This window comes from Oryctolagus cuniculus, chromosome 13 (assembly GCF_051225735.1).
Source record: "Oryctolagus cuniculus isolate XC-2025 breed Fujian yellow rabbit chromosome 13, ASM5122573v1, whole genome shotgun sequence".
NCBI classification, from domain to species: Eukaryota; Metazoa; Chordata; class Mammalia; order Lagomorpha; family Leporidae; genus Oryctolagus; species Oryctolagus cuniculus.
Genome location: NC_142879.1, coordinates 105,280,215 through 105,298,956, shown reverse-complemented (window position 1 = coordinate 105,298,956; position 18,742 = coordinate 105,280,215). Strand labels below are relative to the sequence as shown.

Below are 18,742 nucleotides of genomic sequence, written 5' to 3'. Positions count from 1 at the left end.
TCAATCATTAGTCACAACAAAACTAAAACATGGGTGGTTCACCTTCAGAAACAGTATCACCTATAAACCCCATATAAGTGAAATACTTGAGAAAGTAACCAAGGCACAGACTTTAATATGGAGTCATGAGGAAAAAACAAAAAGGACATAGGCAGTGAAATGACTGGAAGAGTGGGGGAATGTTGAAGGCAAAAACTCTTAAAACGGAAGAAATCAACTTCAAGGGAGAATCTAACAGCCTGCGGTTCAGAGTACTACACTGTCTTAGCAGACTAGCCATTGGATAACCAGAGGTAAAACACAAGCATTCTAAAGGTAGCATCTCATTGTGAGAGAGGAGAAAGCAACAAGCAAGCAGAATCCTAGTATTCAAAGATCATTAGAATCTTTAAAAATATATTGGGAAATACTTGGAAAACTTGTTTTTATATAATATTGTAAAATATCTGAAAACTTCACATAACAGTAGAGAAAGTGGTGGGAAAGAATAGCTAACTAACGGTGAATCAAGAAAATGTTTCTCAGTAGACTTTCCAAACTAACAAAGCAGAAAAAAGCAATCAATAGCTCAAATCAGAAAAAGATACAGAAAGAGGGCACAAAAATCAATAAGGATGAAACACAATGTAAGACAGAAGAAACAGAATGAGTCAATTGCTCTAATAAATGAGAACAGGCTAGACACATCTACTAGGATAAAAACCATCACACTGAATTAAAAGTTTGCTATATAGTTTGTTTCTTTTTACAAGAAATGCATGTTGAGAAAAGGAGAACATAAAGCGAGAATCAAGGAAAACCTAACAAAAAGAAAGCATGAACAGCAATATTAATGTTAGATAAAATGAAACTAAGGGTTAAAAAGACTAATCAGAATAAAGGCACCCACTGTTAGGATAAAAGGTACTTTTGTGGCCGGCACCGCGGCTCACTAGGCTAATCCTCTGCCTGCGGCGCCAGCACCCCAGGTTCTAGTCCCGGTTGGGGCCCCGGATTCTGTCCAGGTTGCTCCTCTTCCAGGCCAGCTCTCTGCTGTGGCCCAGGAGGGCAGTGGAGGATGGCCCAAGTGCTTGGGCCCTACACCTGCATGGGAAACCAGGAGGAAGCACCTGGCTCCTGGCTTCGGATCGGCGCAGCACACCGGCCATAGCAGCCATTTGCGGGGAGAACCAACGGAAGGAAGACCTTTCTCTCTCTCTCTCTCTCTCTCTCACTGTCTGTAATTCTACCTGTAACTCTACCTGTCAAATAAATAAATAAAAAATATTTAAAAAAAAGAGAATGTAAGTTAAAAAAATACCTGTATGGATCAATAATATAATAGCAAAGTACATAAATTTCAAACAATTAGAGCAAAATAACTTGATAAATTACAATTAAAGTAGAAGTTTTTGATATGCATCTCTTACAAATCAAAGTTATCCAATAAATAAAAAATAGTCACAAAGGACTTGAATAATACATTAAAATTGACACATTAAATCCTCTGCTTCTGCCTCTCCGTAACTCTGCCTTTCAAATAAATAAATAAATCTTAAAAAATATATGGACAAAATAAGACAATTCCAACTACTTAGAAAATAACCTTTGGACCAAATAGGAAACAAAATAAGATTTCACAATGTCTCAAAAGCAATAAATAAGGAAAAATTACCCTTAACTTACAGGAAAAAAAATTGTACTAGAAAAAAATATACACCTTGAAATGCTTTCATTTTTAAATATTAAATAATATGATGGTTTTTAAAATGTAGCTTTCTGGCTTTTCAAAAAATGATTATTATAGAAATACATTTCCACATAGATTTAATTAGTAATTTAGGATTTACTCACAGTTGCTTTTGCTTAGGATCCAGTAATGGGTTTAATGCTTGTAACAACTTGTTTAAATTAAACATCCCAATATTGGCCTGATTTCCTATTCTATATCTTCTTTCATCATCAGATGTGTTTGGTACAAAATCTGTTCAAGACAAATACCATAGATTTACGGTGGGGATAATTACAATAAATAGCTTCTTTAAGTTTTTACTTACACTTAATGAATTTATACTCATTAGCTAAAAATCTTCCCAACATCAAATATTTAACTCAAAGGTATATAAATACCCAATACCTCCCCATATTCACTCAAAGCTTTTTAAGTATGAGCATTTCTACAAGAATTTCCACTTTATCACACATCAAACTCCAAGTCCATTAAATATCCTCCAAAAAGCTTTCTTTGGTCCCTCCAGTGGTAAGTATTGTTTTATTGTTATTTCTATTTTATGTATTCATAAAGACAGGTCAAGTCACTTTTGCAAAGGCAGACAGCCATGGAGGATCGGACACCAGAGCTCAGGCCCACACCCCACCTTTCTTTTCCGGTATGCAATTCTTTGAGGGCACAGACCGAGAAGGAGTCATGGTTATATGGCTCATGGCACCTGGAAGGTCTAACCGCCACTTAAAAATGGCCATTTTGTGAATGAAATCAGTTCTTTCCCACCCTATTAATGTGTTCTCCGTGACAGTGTATTCAAAATAAACTTGCAAGGATTTTTTGGTGAAAATGTATACACATGTACACACAGACAGACACATCCACAACATACCTGGGTTATAGGCCTCCATAAAACCAAATGGACCATAGTCAATTGTGATGGATAATAAGCTAAAGTTATCAGTATTACAAACACCTGAAAAAAACAAAGAAATTTCTAAAACCACAATACTTTCAAAATAATTGTTCTTTAAACTCTATAAAATTATCCAGAATGGAAAGGTCATGGAAAAGTCATTTGTTTTAGAGATGAAAGAAATTAGATTATAAATTATAAATTTAAGGGGCCGGTGTTGTAGCACGGAGGAAGCCACCGTCTTCAATGACAGCATCCCATATGGGTGCCAATTAAGTCCCGGCTGTTCCACTTCCAATCCAGCTCTCTGCTAAGGCATCTGGTAGAGCAACAGAAGATGACCCAAGTCCTTGGGCCCCTGCACACACATGAGAGACCTCGATGAAGTTCCAGTCTCCTGGCTTCAAGCTAGCCCAGGCCCGGCTGTTGTGGCCATCTGGGGAGTGAACCAGCCAATGGAAAATCTCTATCTCTCTTTCTTTCTCTCTCTCTGTAGCTTTGCCTTTCAAATAAATAACTCAATCATTTAAAAAACTGTCAATTTAAATGATGATATCAAATATGGTAAAAATATAGATACATAAGATTTATTTATTGGAAGGGAGAGTGGGGAGACAGAGAAAGAGAACTATCTTCCTCGTGCTGGTTCACTTCCCAGATGGCTCACAGCCAGGCTGGGTGAGGTTGAAACCAAGACTCAGGAACTCCATCCAGGTCTCCCACATGGGTGCTGGAAATCCGAGTCCCTGAGTCATCATGTACTGCCTCCCAGGTCCATCAGCAGGAAGCTGGATCAGAAGCATGAAGCAGCCACAGTTCAAAGGCAGGCACTTCCAAATAGGATATGGGTGTTGCAGTGGTGACTTAACCTGCTGAGCCACAATGCACACATGCACGCCCCTAAAACTATACTTTAAAATGAACTTGAGTCTTTTGTTTTACAAACCCACTACCTTATCAAATGGAATGTGCTCCTTTATTTATTCTCCATTTCAAGCACTGGATAAAGAACATATATTATTTGGAATGGGAATGAGACTAGTAAAGAGTAAGATTAATTAATCTTAAAGGATTGTGAAAAGATAAAAGTATGAATATGTATCTGCATGACAGTCATTAGCTATGGAATATGGGCAGTATGACGAGCACTGCCATCTTTTTTTTTTTGGGTGGGAAACATCTATATGAAGTCTTCAAAAAGTTTGTGAGACACATATATCACAAAAACTTTATGCAAACATATCAAATTTTTTGCACAAAATAATTTATAATTCCATTTTCCATGATATTTTTGAAGGACTCTAATATATTATATTCAGATCTCATTAAAGATATTTTTAAATTTTAAAATTAAAAAAATTACCACATGTTTAATAGTAAATAATTTAAAATGCACAAGAGTGAGTGGGAGTTTCACTGCACAAGGTAATCACTGTTAATCATTTCAAATCAATTCATCTAGACTTTTAAAAATTATTTACATAGGTACTCCAAAGAGTTCACGGGAAAATAGAACTAAAACATAGTTTCTGTGGTCAAAAAATCATTGAAACCCATGCAGTTTTTTTTAATAACACACAAGTTCCACAAACTTTTAAAAACTGAAAACATCTGGGGCTGGTGTTGTGGGTAAAAGTGGGGAGTGTACAAGAGATGGAAGATGGAAGATGGATCTCTCTCTCTCTCTCTCTCTCTCTCTTTCCATCTGCATTTCAAATAAATAAATCTTTTTTAAAAATTAAAAACATTTGATTAATTAATTAATTTGAGACAGAGAGAAAGAGAGAGACAGACACAGAGATAGAGTCCCCATAGACTGATCCACTCCTCATAGGCTGGCAATAGCCCAGATAGGGCCTGAGCTGAAGCCAGGAGCCTGAAACTCAATCTAGGTCTCTGTCATGTGGTAGTCTGTCATGTGGGTGCCGGGAACCCAGTTACTTGAGCTATCTCTGAGCCTCTGAAGGTCTGCATTACTAAGAAGGTGGAGCAGGAGCAAAGCTGGGTGTCAAAACCAGGTACTCCAACATGGAATGCAGGCATCTTCACCAGCACCTTAACTGCTGGGCCTCATGCCAACCCCCGCAAGCTTTTCTGAGGTACCCCCATATACTCATACATGTAAGTCTAAGGTTCAAGAGCTTCACAGGTAACATCACCCTATTTTGTTATTACTTTTCCATCCAAAGCAACTTCAAACATTAAAAAAAAATTTTCTCTGTTGTAAAAAATTATACATTAAAAACAAAAGAAGGTCAAGAGCAGGAATATTTTTTGAAAACACAAGAAAGTCTTCTACTTCAACAAATTATAATGTAAATAGATAACTTCTTCTATTCTACTTCAACAAATTATAATATAAATAGATAACTTACCATGAGCAAAACCAACAGACATCCACAAGGCAATAAGTTGTGCCATCTCAGATACCACGATGGAAAAAAAATCCTAAAATGAAATTAGAAGTTCTCAGATTTTCCAATGATTTATGGCATACTCTTAGGATTCTCTGATAAGGCACCGGCAGAACATGGGAATTCAAAGGTATGTCAGAGATGACTAAAAGAACAGGAATGATCACTTGTAGGAAAAATAGTAGAAGGTAAAAATTACTCATCCGGAAATAATATAAAGCTCAGATCCAGTATTATGATCAAATGTCTCATGTCTAATCAGAAATGTAAAAGCAAAAATCTAGCATAATGAAATTAAATTCTGTGATTTACAAAATTTTAACTTTGAAACATGTCACCAAAGAAACAAATAAACAAAAAAGGAACTCCCTTCTTGGAGATTATCAAAGAATGAAAAGAGATTATACAAACTAAAAGTTTCCACAAACCCTAGATTAAACTCATGCATCACTGGCAACTGATCTTTGGCAAAAGTGCTAAGAGCACACATTGAAGAAAGGACAGTCTTCTTAAGGAACAGGGTGGGGACACAGAATATTCACATGCAGAAGAATGGACCAGACTCCTCTCTCTTTTTTTTTTTTGATCCGAAGCCAGGAGCCAGGTGCTTTTTCCTGGTCTCCCATGTGGGTGCATGGCCCAAGGACTTGGGCCATCCTCCACTGCACTCCCGGGCCATAGCAGAGAGCTGGCCTGGAAGACGGGCAACCGGGACAGAACCCGGTGTGCTGGCGCCGCAAGGCGGAGGATTAGCCTATTTGAGCCATGGCGCTGGCCCAGACTCCTCTCTCTTACCATGTACAAAAACCAACACAAAATAGACTGAAGATGTAAATGTAAGACCAGAACTTTTGAAACTAATACTAGGGGAAATGCTTCAGGACATTCGAATCGGCAAGACTTTCTTGAATCAGGCCACAAAAGCACAGAAAATGAAAGCAAAAATAGGCACATGGGATTTCATCAAACTAAGAGCTTCTGCACAGCGAAGACAATGCTCAACAGAGCAAAGAGACAATCTAGAAATTATTTTGAAGTTGTATATTTGAGAAGGGCTTAATAACCAGAAGTTATAAGGGACTCAAACAACTCAATAGGAAATAAATAATAAATAAATAAATAACCCAATTTTTTAAAATGGGCAAGGTTTAAACAGATATTTCTCAAAGGAAGACATTCAAATAGCCACCAGGTACGGTGTTCAACATCTGATCATCAGGAGAATGCAAATCAAAACCACACTGAGGTATCACCTCACTCCAGTTAAAATGGCTATTATCAAAAAGATGAAAGATAACAAGTGCTGAAGAAAGGCAACCCTTGCAAACTGTTGGCGGGAATATAAATTCAGACCAACAAAGTAGAAAACAGTACGGATGTTCTTTTAAAAAATAAAAAACAGAACTACCATATGATCCAGAATCCCACCATTACGTATTTATCCAAGGGAAATGACATCCATCTGTCAAAGTAACATCTGCACTCTTGTGTTTATTGCAGCATTATTCATAATAGCCAAGAAATGGAAACAACCCAGTACCTATCTACTGACAAATGGATAAAGAAAATGTGGTGTGTGTGTATATGTATATGTATATGTATATGTATATGTATATGTATGTGTGTGTGTGTGTATATATATATATATATATCTAACAGACTACTACTCAGCCATAAGCAAGGGTAAAATCTTGTCATTGGCAACCACATGGATGCAACTGGGGGGATCACTGTACTAACTCTTTTTTTTTTTCTTTTTTCTTTTTTCTTTTTTTTTTTTTTTTTTTTTTTTTGACAGGCAGAGTGGACAGTGAGAGAGAGAGACAGAGAGAAAGGTCTTCCTTTGCCGTTGGTTCACCCTCCAATGGCCGCCGCGGCCGGCGCGCTGCGGCCGGCGCACCGCGCTGATCCGATGGCAGGAGCCAGGAGCCAGGTGCTTTTCCTGGTCTCCCATGGGGTGCAGGGCCCAAGCACCTGAGCCATCCTCCACTGCAGTCCCTGGCCACAGCAGAGAGCTGGCCTGGAAGAGGGGCAACCGGGACAGAATCCGGCGCCCCGACCGGGACTAGAACCCGGTGTGCCGGCGCCGCTAGGCAGAGGATTAGCCTAGTGAGCCGCGGCGCCGGCCTGTACTAACTCAAATAAGCCAAGCACAGAAAGATAAATACGACATGATCTCACCCATATATGGAATATAAAGAGATGCAGATGCATAATGTATGTGTATATGTACAATGTAAAATATAATGATGTATATGTATATGTGTATAAATACAATAGTGGCTACTAGAGGCTGGGGAGGCAAGGGGGGAAGAGTAGAAAAAGGTTGATTGACAGGTACTAACAAGGCTGAAAATAGGTAAGGTTAATGTATACTGTATGGTTCTCTAAAGAAAAAGAAAAACTAGAAAGCAAGACTGTCTTTACCATAAAGAATTGTTAAAGGTTTAAGGAGATACATTTACCCTGACTGGACCTTACATAATGCACACACTATCAAAACATCATACGGTAGCACATAAATATGTATAATTTTTATATGTCTCTGAAAAATATTTTAGAGATAAAATTACTAATAAAAATTCTCACAAAAACTGGAAGTCACATTTTCATACTATATATTATGTTTAATATGTTTATTTGACATTGCTAACATAGCAATATCTACAAACCTCATGTGCAAAAAATAATATATGGGACCAAGTTACAAATGCTTTTCAAAACATAATGTATGCAGTTAGGATTCAGGAACACCTGTCCTCTTTTGGCAAGTATATTTCAAATGAAGCAACTGTCATGTTGATGTCCTGTTTATGAAGTGGTTCATCTTATCTTCCTGTAACAAAATGTTCAAAGTGCTCTTCACTTCCTTTTCTAACTGATTTTTAGAATTCTAAGCAGTAATTTCTAATGGTGGCAGGCCACAGAGAGAAGACAGTACAGTCATGTGCCACATAATGATGTCTTGGCCAACAGTGGAACACACATATACCTGCATTCCATGTAGGAGTACCCCAGTTGGATCCCTGGCACTAACTCCTGATGCCAGCTTCTCCCTAAGGTCGACCCTGGGAGACAGCAAGTAGTTAAGTCCCTATCATCCACATAGGAGACCTGGATTGAGTTCTTAGATTTTCCAGCTTCAGCCTAGTCCAGTCACAGCATAGTGGGCACCTGGGGAGTGAATCAGTGGATGGGAGCTGTGTGTGTGTCTATGTGCGTGTGTACACATGTGTGTGTGCATGTCTGCCCAAATTTTGCCTCTCAAATTTAAAAAGTAAAATAAAAATAAATTTTAAAAAAGTTTATAAAATAAAAGTGTTCCAGTAACCTGAGGTTAACTTATCATTAAAGAAAGAAAAAATTTAATGAATTTAGTGTCCCCTAAATCTGCAGTGTTGAGACAGGTGCTGTGGCATAGCAGGTTAAGCCTCACCTGTGGTGCCAGCATTCCATATGGGCACTGGTTCGTGTCCCAACTGTTCCTCATCTGATCCAGCTCTCTGCTATGGCCTGGGAAAGCAGTGGAAAGTGGCCCAAGTGCTTGGGCCCCTGTATCCTCAAGGGAGACCCAGAAGAAGCTCCTGGCTCCTGGCTTCAGTTTGGCTCAGCTCCGGCCATTGTTGTCATTTAGGGAGTAAACCAGCAGATGGAAGACCTCTTTCTGTGTCTTTCCCTCTCTCTGTCTGTTAACTCTAACTCCAAAATAAATAAATAAAATCTTAAAAAAAAATCTGCAGTGTTTATAAAGCCTGTGGTAGTGTACAGCAGTGTCCTAGGACTTGACACTGACTCACTCAGAGCAACTGTCCTGCAGACCTTGCACAGTGGGGCCCTCTTTTATTTAGTATGCCATAGTTTTACTGTATCTTTTTCAAATACTTCTCATGGTATTACCATTGCCTACAGTATTCAGTACAGTAACATGCTGTGTAGCTTTGCAGCCTGGAACAGGTTATTCCCTTATAGCACAGGTATGTGTCCACACACTCTAATGTGCAAACAATACTAGTGATGCAATCCTCAGAACATCTCTCTGTCCATTAAGCAACTTGTGCCTATATTGCATTTCCTCTTTAAGAACTTACCACATGGCCAGCGCCGCGGTTCACTAGGCTAATCCTCCACCTAGCGGTGCCGGCACACTGGGTTCTAGTCCCGGTCGGGGCGCCGGAGTCTTTCCTGGTTGCCCCTCTTCCAGGCCAGCTCTCTGCTATGGCCCAGGAGGGCAGTGGAGGATGGCCCAAGTGCTTGGGCCCTGCACCCACATGGGAGACCAGGAGAAGCACCTGGTTCCTGCCATCGGATCAGCGCGGTGCGGCGGCCATTGGAGGGTGAACCAACAGCAAAAAGGAAGACCTTTTTCTCTGTCTCTCTCTCTCTCACTGTCCACTCTGCCTGTCAAAGAAAAAAAAAAAAAAACTTACCACATATCAGGGCTGGCACTGTGGCACAGTGGGTTAACGCCCTGGCCTGAGGCGTCGGCATCCCATAAGGGCGCTGCTCCACTTCCTGTCCTGCTCTCTGCTATGGCCTGGGAAAGCAGCAGAAGATGGCCCAAGGCCTTGGACCCCTGCACCCACGTGGGAGACCCGGAGGAGGCTCCTGGCTCCTGGCTTCAGATCAGCACAGCTCCGGCCATTGCAGCCAATTGGAGAGTGAGCCAGCATATGGAAGACCTCGCTCTCTCTGCCTCTCCTCTCTCTAACTCTGACTTTCAAATAAATTAATTAATTAAAAAAAAACTTACCACATATCTATTAGGTTCTTTGACATTTACTGAGGGGAAATATTCCCGAATGATGAAATCCAATAATGTCCTAGAGGGAAAAAGGAGACAGCATTTGTGTTCATCAGAATACAATATTGAATACACAAGCACCTAAGCTCAACCTTGATATTTATTAAGTCATGAGATCAGGCTTAAAATGTAAAGATTTTAATAATATTTTCCTTGCCTCCCCAAAAAAGCCAGGGAGAAATATTTCTTCAAAACCAATAAAAAATGCACCCACATGGGAGACCTAGAAGAAGCTCCAGGCTCCTGGCTTCAGATCGGTAGAGCTCTGGCCATTGCGGCCATTTGGGGAGTGAACTAGCGGATGGGAAGATCTCTCTCTCTCTCTCTCTCTGTAATTCTGCCTTTCAAATAAACAAATAAATCATTTTAAAAAATTAGAAACAGAACTGGATTAGAGGTGATGGGAATATAACTTAGTATAGCCACTATAGAAAACAGTATAAAGATTCCTTAGAGATACCTGCTCCACTATATTTATGGGAGCAATAGTCAGTACAGCCAATATATGGCATCAACCAAGATGTCCATCATGGATGGATAAAGACAATATGATCCTCCAAGAGTATATATTAGCAGGAAGGTAGATCAGAAGTAGAGTAGCCAGGACTGAAATTTAGGCACTTTGATATGAGATATGGACATCCCAAGTGGTTACTTAATAAGTACTTTAATTTTTTGGCTATATTCATAATGGGACTTTTTAAAATGGTTTTTATAATATTATACATAAAATGATTTTCTTTAATTTTCCATTATATATATCACTAAAAATTATATTTTCAAGTAGCAGTAAGACATATCCATTTTAGGATGGCCAACAGAACATGTTCCCTTTCTTTTTTGATATTTTAATGTTTATTTTTTGTTATGTGGGGAGAACAGATTTCACATATTTTATATATGCAGTTCTGAGCAAAGGGTGATGCCTTCTCCCTCTCTCCTCCATAAATTTCCATTTCCAATAGTTCGTTCTAGTCTTCAGAGCCACACCTGCTTTTTATATGTTCATTTTGTATACTATGACTTTACTGATTGCGTTTTAGTTTTAATGGATTTGGTTTGCTTGGTTGGTTTGTTTTGTTTTTGTTGACAGGCAGAGTGGACAGTGAAAGAGAGAGATAGAGATAAAAGTCTTCCTTTTCCATTGGTTCACCCGACAATGGCCGCTGCGGCCGGCGCACCGCGCTGATCTGAAGCCAGGAGCCAGGTGCTTCCTCCTGGTCTCCCATGAGGGTGCAGGGACCCAAGGACTTGGGCCTTCCTCCACTGCACTCCCGGGCCCCAGCAGAGAGCTGGACTAGAAGAGGAGCGACTGGGACAGAATCTGGCGCCCTGACCAGGACTGAACCAGGGGTGCCGGCGCCGTAGGTGGAGGATTAGCCTAGTGAGCTGCGGCGCCAGCCCGTTGCTTGGTTGTTTTGTATTTGTGGTTTCTTTGTATGAAAGCACATCACACAAATAGATGAAATCTTATTTTTTACTTTCAAATTTGGAAGCATTTTATTTTTCCCCTAATTTCTCTGGGTAAACTTCTAATGTAATGCTGAGTATAGAAGTAGTAGCAATGGGTATCCTTGCCTTGTTCCTAATCTTATGTCTGATAGTTCCATTTATTCTATAGTGTTGTCCGAGTTCACTGTCTCCTCATTGATTTTCTGTCTGAATATTCTACCCACTATTGGGAATAGAATATTAAAATATCTTATAACTAAAGTATTGGTATCTATTTTTTGTTTTAATTCACTCAGTGTTTGCTTAATATATTTAGTTTTTCTAAAATTAGTTTATTTATAATTATTATATATTCTTGGAGAACTGTCCCTTTTATCATTTTATAATTACCTTTTGATTCTTCTGCCTTTTAAATAAAATCTATTTTCTCTTTTTTAAAAAAAGAAAATGTGAGATATATGTATAGAGAGATATATACACACAACAGAGTATTATTCAGCCATAAAGAAGAATGAAATTCCATCATTTGCAGCAAAACAGATGGAAATGGAGAACATCATATTAAGTGAAATAAGCCAAACACAGAAGGACAAATAATATGTGTACTCCCTCAATATGGAAGCTAAAAAATAATCTGAATACACAATGGTGGTGACTAAGGGCTGGGAGTGGTATGGGGGCAGGGTGGGAATTTGGAGAATAAGTATTAAATCAGAGTTAGATCAAAAGAGTATGTTCCTAGTGTTACATGGCACAGTGGGGAGACTAGAGTTCACAATAACCTGGTACTGATTTTTTGGAGCAAATATAAGAAAGAAGCAAGCACCAAGCCTGCAATCATAATGTAATGTCAGAGAAGAGGAAAAAGGGGGCCTGCACTGTGGTGCAGTGGATTAACGCCCTGGCCTGAAGCGCTGGCATACCATATGGGTGCCAGTTCGAGACCCAGTTGCTCCACTTCTGATCCAGCTGTCTGCTATGGCCTGGGGAAGCAGTAGAAGATGGCCCAAGCCCTTGGGCCCCTGCACCCACGTGGGAGACCTGGAGGAAGCTTCTGGCTCCTGGCTTCGGATCGGTGCAATTCTGGCCAATGCAGCCAATTGGGGAGTGAACCATCAGATGGAAGACCTCTCTCTCTGCCTCTGCTCTCTCTGTGTAACTCTGACTTTCAAATAAATAAATAAATCTTTAAAAAAAAAAGAGAGAGAAGAGGAAAAGTTGACTACCCCAACTTGATCAGTATACATTGCATGTATATATGAAATGCCAAGATATAGCCCATAAATATGTTCAATTATTGTTAATTTAAAAAGAATAAAGAAAATATACTTTAGAAATTATATATATAATTATTATGTGTATGCATAATTATTATAAAATTAAATATACACATTTTTAGGACATTATAATTTTTTTCTTTACTAGAAATCTAAGAAATGAACATGTAAAATATATCGATCATATTTATAATAGTCAAAATAAAGAAGTAAAATGATATAAGTTTTAAAAATTCATAAAAATGAAATTAAAAGATAAGTTTATTTTGGTGCAAAAACTTTTGAAACAAAAACAAGATTCAGCTTTAAAACAGAAGGCAACCTTGTCATTTGCAACAACATGGATGAATTTGAAGGATATGATGCCAAGCACAGAAAGGCAAACACCCCATGATCCTACTTCTACATAGAATCTAAAACAGAATCTTATAAAATCAGAAAGCAGAATAGTGATTCACAGCAGCTGGGGGCAGTGGTGAAAGGAATGGGAAGATATTTACAAAGTATTAGATCAGTCCTGGAGACCTAGTGCACAGACTGTAGTTAACAACAGTGTATTCTACATTCGAAATTTGCTAAGGGGCTGATCTTTTTTTTTTTTAAGGGGCTGATCTTAAGTGCTGTCATTACAAATTTTTAAAAAATGAGGTGATTAATATAATTAATTAGGTTGACTGTAGTAATCATTTTATAATATGTACATACACCAAAACATAACACTGTACACCTTAAATGTATGATTTTTGTATGTCCATTCTAGCTGAATAAAGCTGAGAAAAACACCACTTTCACAGCTTTAAAATATATAATTTTCAAACCTCAGTAAATCCAGTTCACCGTGGTGAGCCAAAATTTCTAACGATCCAATTCTAAACCACGACTTTGCAGCCCGAAGCACTACTGCACCTTCAAAAGAAACATTTATTTTAGTGTAAAACTACTCTAAGTCATGTGCATAAAAATGAAATTGTTTTAATAAAAAAATACACTCATTGAATTGATCACAATAAATTTATACCCCATGTAGGATCAGACACTTTTCTCCCTGACGTTAAGCCTGAGCCAGAATGTTCACGGCCTCAATGGTTTTGGAAACAGCAATGCCCTGATCTAGCTGAAGTGTGAGAGGCTGTTAGGGTCTACGCTTCAAGTTCCCTAGGATCATCACTTGTGACCTTCCCCTGGGCCTTATTCTAAAACAGGGAAAATTCATGAATTATTTATTTTACACAGGCCCTTATAAATGCCTTCAGTTTTGGTACTTAATTGAAAATAAGCATAGAGGGCTGGCATTGTGGTGCAGGAGGTTAGGCCACCACCTTCGACACACATTCGGGTTTAGCTCCCTGCTGGTGGGCATGGGAAAGCAGTGGAGGATGGCTCAAGTACTTGGACCACTCCCACCCACATGGGGGACCTGGATGGAAGTTCCAGGCTTTTGGTTTCGGCCTGACCCAGTCCTAGCTATTGTGACCATTTGGGGAGTGCACTAGCAGACAGAAAATCTCTCTCTCTCTCTCTCCCCCTCTCTCTTTGTAACTCTGCCTTTCAAATAAATAAATAAATCTTCTAGGGACCGGCGCTATGGCTTAGCAGAGAAAGCCGCCACCTGCAGTGCCAGCATCTCATATGGGCACCAGTTCTATCCTGGCTGCTCCACTTCTGATCCAGCTCTCTGCTAGGACCTGGGAAAGCAGTAGAAGATGGCCCAAGTCCTTGGGCCCCTACACCCACATGGGAAATCCAGAAAAAGCTCCTGGCTCCTGATCTGCGCAGCTCTGGCCATTATGGCCAATTGGGGGGTGAACCAGCGGATGGAAGACCAATCTCTCTCTCTGCCTCTCCTCTCTCTGTGAAACTCTTTCACGTAAATAAATAAATCTCTTTAAAAATAAATACATAAATAAATCTTCCCCCAAAAAAGAAAGTTAACACAGTAAAGACTCAAGAAATAAAATGAATCCATGCGTTTTGCCTACAGCCTTCTACTACTGCCTACTGTTTTGGTTATAGACATTAATGATACAATGTGTCCGCCTCCTACAAATTCTGTCCTTGCATGTGTTTAAATGACAAGATGAAGTCTGTCTCAGGGTGCTGAAAGCCACTGCTCTGTGGGTGCTGTTCTTCAACAGACCACCACAGGCACTGCCGCCTCTGGGCTTTGTGCCAGCTTCTCCTTGTCCATGTACCTCACTGCCCTGTCTCCCTGTCTTGAGATCCTACCTAACCTCATGCTCAATATCAATCCCCGCTTCCTCCATAAAGCTAAACTGATCCCATTTTACTGACCTCTGATCTTTGACTGCTTACTTGTTCCATGTGTTCGGGTCTTATCTCTACAATGACTGTGATTTCTTAAGACCTGCGACTATGTAACAGCTCAATAAATTATTCTAAATATTTTACCTAATAAATAGTCATTAGATCACTGAATGTTAGCACTGGAAGACACACAGGTATCGAGGCCAACCTCCTCATTCTAGATGGAGACACTGAAGGCCAGAATGTTTAGTGACTTACCCAGGCCACAAAGCCAGTTCTAGCATTCACATGTTCTATTTGTCTGGCCCAGCACTATTCTTGTTTTACCACTGCACAAATGTCAGAGCATAAGAACAATCCAAGTATCTGCATATGAATACATGTGAAGACTTAAGTGGGGAAATTTTGATGGTCTAATCAGAAAACTATTTGGGGCCATTTGAAACCAGGAAGATCATGGATCAGAATTAAGATAAACAACATCAGACATACACACATGAAAACATATATAGATATATATAAACACACACACTCACACACATATACACACTCATTGAAGGATATAAATATACATATCACAGCCACAAATGTGAGTAGTGTTGTATCAGTCACATAACAATATTCCCGTTCTATAGTTGGAATCTCTTATCAATCACCACAAACAAAAACGACTTGAATAGTTGTTACAGGGTCACGTACAACTATATCCAGAGGAAATTCAAGCAGAGAAAGATATCATTAGAGTAAATATAACACTTCATTCTTTTAAGTGTGAATACTTCTGGAGGACTACTGGTTATGAATCTTAGAAAAACACTTAGAGATGACAAATGTTTGATGAGATGGAAATGCTAACTATCCTGATTTTATTATTACATGTCATACATGTGCATTGGATTTTCATACTATACCTCTTAAACACATACAAATATTATGTGTCAATTTTCAAAATTTAAAGTATAAAAAGAAGATTAAAATAAAATAATTATTTAATAACTGGGAAAAACATATTGCTAGGGTCTGAAAGTTTGTATGCTACTCCCACACTCATACATTAGAACCTAGCAGCAAAGGGTAGGTGAGAAGGCGGGGCCCTGTGGAAGGAGATTAAGTCCTGAGGGTCCAGCCCCCATGAGTGAGATCCACACCCTCAGGAAAGCAGCCCAAGAGAAAGCCTTCTTCTGCCAGGAGAGGGTGCAGCAAGAAGGCTCTATCTACCGACCAGGAATGCGGCCCTTACCGCACATCCAATCTGCTGGCAATGGAATCTTGAACTCCCCAGCCTCCAGACCGTGAGAAACACATTTCTGCTGTTGGTAAATGGCCTAAAGTAAGGTATTTTGTTACAACAGCTGTTACCTCGTTCTTTCGTAATATTTCCATTGTAGAACTGATCTCGCCACACATCGTCGTCACTCACAACCAGACTGGAAGGTGAGAGAATCCAACAGTTAAAGTTATGTTTCAGTTGCTGTCAAGCCATCCAGAAATACTTGAAGTGGGAAGAGACTATAAGAAATCACGCTATCAGAGATTTATCTGCTTCATTTCCTGACACGTTTATGGATATAACCCGAGGCAGTCCTAAAGCATAGCTTAGACGAAAGAGGAATTACCTTGCAGCCCTGCTTGTTGGAATCCCAAGGTAGTGCATGGCCTCACTGCACAGAAATTCTCTCACTGAGGAACGAAGTACTGCCCTGCCATCGCCATTTCTGCAGGAAACAAAATGCAAAATATTTTCATATGTAATTAAGCATCAATTGTTACTTGAATTACTTTAAAAAATCACCAAATTGTACCTAGAGTATGGTGTCTTTCCTGAGCCTTTTAACTGGAGCTCCCATTTTTCACCCCGCCTTGAAAAAAAATCTACATATTAGCAGATTCAGGTTAATATTTAGAAGAAAATCTCTTATACAAGAAAACATATGATACCTGTTCAAATAAATTCCAAGAAGGTGGGCTCTTCCATCCCCAAGCTGATCAGCCCATATCCCAAACTAAAGATAAAAAGGAAAATCATCCACATTTATTAATGTTTATAGATTTTGTAGTAATTTTTATAGCCAGTCATTTTTGTCAAAATTAAGAAAATAGTATTATATTTTCAAGATTATAATAATCAACAACTGGAATAAAAATGAAAATAAATTCAATCAATAAGACATGAGTAAAATGTACTTAATAAAATACAAATTTAAAACATAATTCAGGCTGGCGCCGCGGCTCACTAGGCTAATCCTCCGCCTAGCGGCGCCGGTACACCAGGTTCTAGTCCCGGTCGGGGCGCGGGATTCTGTCCCGGTTGCCCCTCTTCCAGGCCAGCTCTCTGCTGTGGCCAGGGAGTGCAGTGGAGGATGGCCCAGGTGCTTGGGCCCTGCACCCCATGGGAGACCAGGAAAAGCACCTGGCTCCTGGCTCCTGCCATCGGATCAGCGCGGTGCGCCGGCCGCAGCGCGCCGGCTGCGGCGGCCATTGGAGGGTGAACCAACGGCAAAGGAAGACCTTTCTCTGTCTCTCTCTCTCTCACTGTCCACTCTGCCTGTCAAAAATAAAAAAAAAAAACATAATTCATTATCTTAGAGCTGAGTTCAAGCATGTTAGGTGTAGAACAATAGAACACAGAATTGATCTATTTAATTGAATAATGTGAACTAAAAACAATTTATAAGTATAAAGTTTGCCTTAACTATAAGGGGACCTCAAAAATTCATGGAAAATGTGTATTATGAAAAAAACTGCACGTGGCTTTCAAAACATTTTTGCACAAAAACAAACTGGTCTTTTAATTCCACTTTCCATGAACTCTTTGAAGTACTTATAGGAATGTAATATAAAGTTATGAACATACTTTAATTGAAAAAAATTGCTCTTGAACTTGGATGGTCCACTGCTTTCAAATTTTTCACTTAAAATTTAGTTTCTGGTTGTTATTATCCCAACTATGCCACTTACTAGCTGTGGAAGTTTGTTTGAGTTACTTAATCTCACTGAGACGGACCTTTCATTTCTGTAAAACGGGAGACCCCTTGCCAGGTTGCTGTGAGAATGAACACTAGGTATGTGAAGTACCTCGTGCTATGTCGGACATCTACCAAGTGCCCCACATTGGTGATCATTCTTATTGTCAACAAGCACTTGCCGAACTAAGACATCGCTCCATTCCCAGCATAGATGCTGCTCCACCAGAACGGTGTCTCTGATATTCCAGGAGTAGGAAGGTGGTCCTGAAGCTCCCTTAACCCTCATATCTGCTTCTTTCACAATCTCGCTTTATTCATCTATCACCTTCCCTAGGGCATTAGAAATGTGAGGCAAGGGGATAGGTCTCATTCACCTATACAGCCCCTGGCACATGCGGGGATTTCCGTAAACAGTTGTGGAATATTTAAATCATGTCTGAAGTTCTAGAATAAATATGAAATTGAAAAATATCTATCCAGTATTTTAATTTTTCATCTTAACCAGGAATATATGGCACTAATTAATTTTAGCAATAGAATAGCTAGAAGAGCACAAGTACAGTCAGAATAGTCTAGAAATTTCTAAAGCTGACAATACTCTAAGTATATCCCACACTATGAAAAGGAAGGAGAAAGAATGACAACTCAGAGTTGGGAGGGAAATCCAGAAGCTAAAGTCTCCTTTAACAAAAGAGAAATCATAGACAACACTGTAATCATGAAATTTCAAACATCTCCTTTTAAAAAATATATTTATAACGTAATTTCAGATCAGGAAGAAGCAAGGCATGAATGTGGAATTGACAAAAAGCTTTAACTTAGGGGCCGGCACTGTGGCGCAGTAGTTAATCCTCTGCCTTGGCACAGGCATCCCATATGGGTGCCGGTTCTAGTCCCGGCTGCTCCTCTTCCTATCCAGCTCTCTGCTATGGCCTGGGAAAGCAGT

At 39.5% G+C, this 18,742-nt stretch overlaps 1 protein-coding gene across 9 annotated transcripts in view; it reads right to left on the bottom strand.

Moving 5' to 3' along the window:
- The window catches only part of LOC103350866 (uncharacterized), a 50,049-nt gene that overhangs the window by 22,218 nt on the left and 9,089 nt on the right, over window positions 1-18,742 (bottom strand). For 6 of the 9 annotated variants that reach the window (XR_011381738.2, XR_016219282.1, XM_051820971.3 and 3 more), the window contains exons 4-12: window positions 16,769-16,833; window positions 16,633-16,689; window positions 16,447-16,545; window positions 16,190-16,257; window positions 13,384-13,471; window positions 9,786-9,855; window positions 4,997-5,069; window positions 2,598-2,681; window positions 1,834-1,963 (exon numbers count right to left, since the gene is read on the bottom strand). Coding sequence is in view for 6 of the 9 variants with exons in the window: in XM_051820971.3 (XP_051676931.3) it covers window positions 1,834-1,963; window positions 2,598-2,681; window positions 4,997-5,069; window positions 9,786-9,855; window positions 13,384-13,471; window positions 16,190-16,257; window positions 16,447-16,545; window positions 16,633-16,689; window positions 16,769-16,833 (734 nt within the window). In the remaining 3 variants the exon portion in view is untranslated. Of the gene's footprint in view, window positions 1-1,833; window positions 1,964-2,597; window positions 2,682-4,996; window positions 5,070-9,123; window positions 9,434-9,785; window positions 9,856-13,383; window positions 13,472-16,189; window positions 16,258-16,446; window positions 16,546-16,632; window positions 16,690-16,768; window positions 16,834-18,742 lie in introns of all 9 variants that reach the window. The other 3 variants (XM_089311902.1, XM_089311903.1, XR_016219283.1) reach the window with 2 other exon arrangements.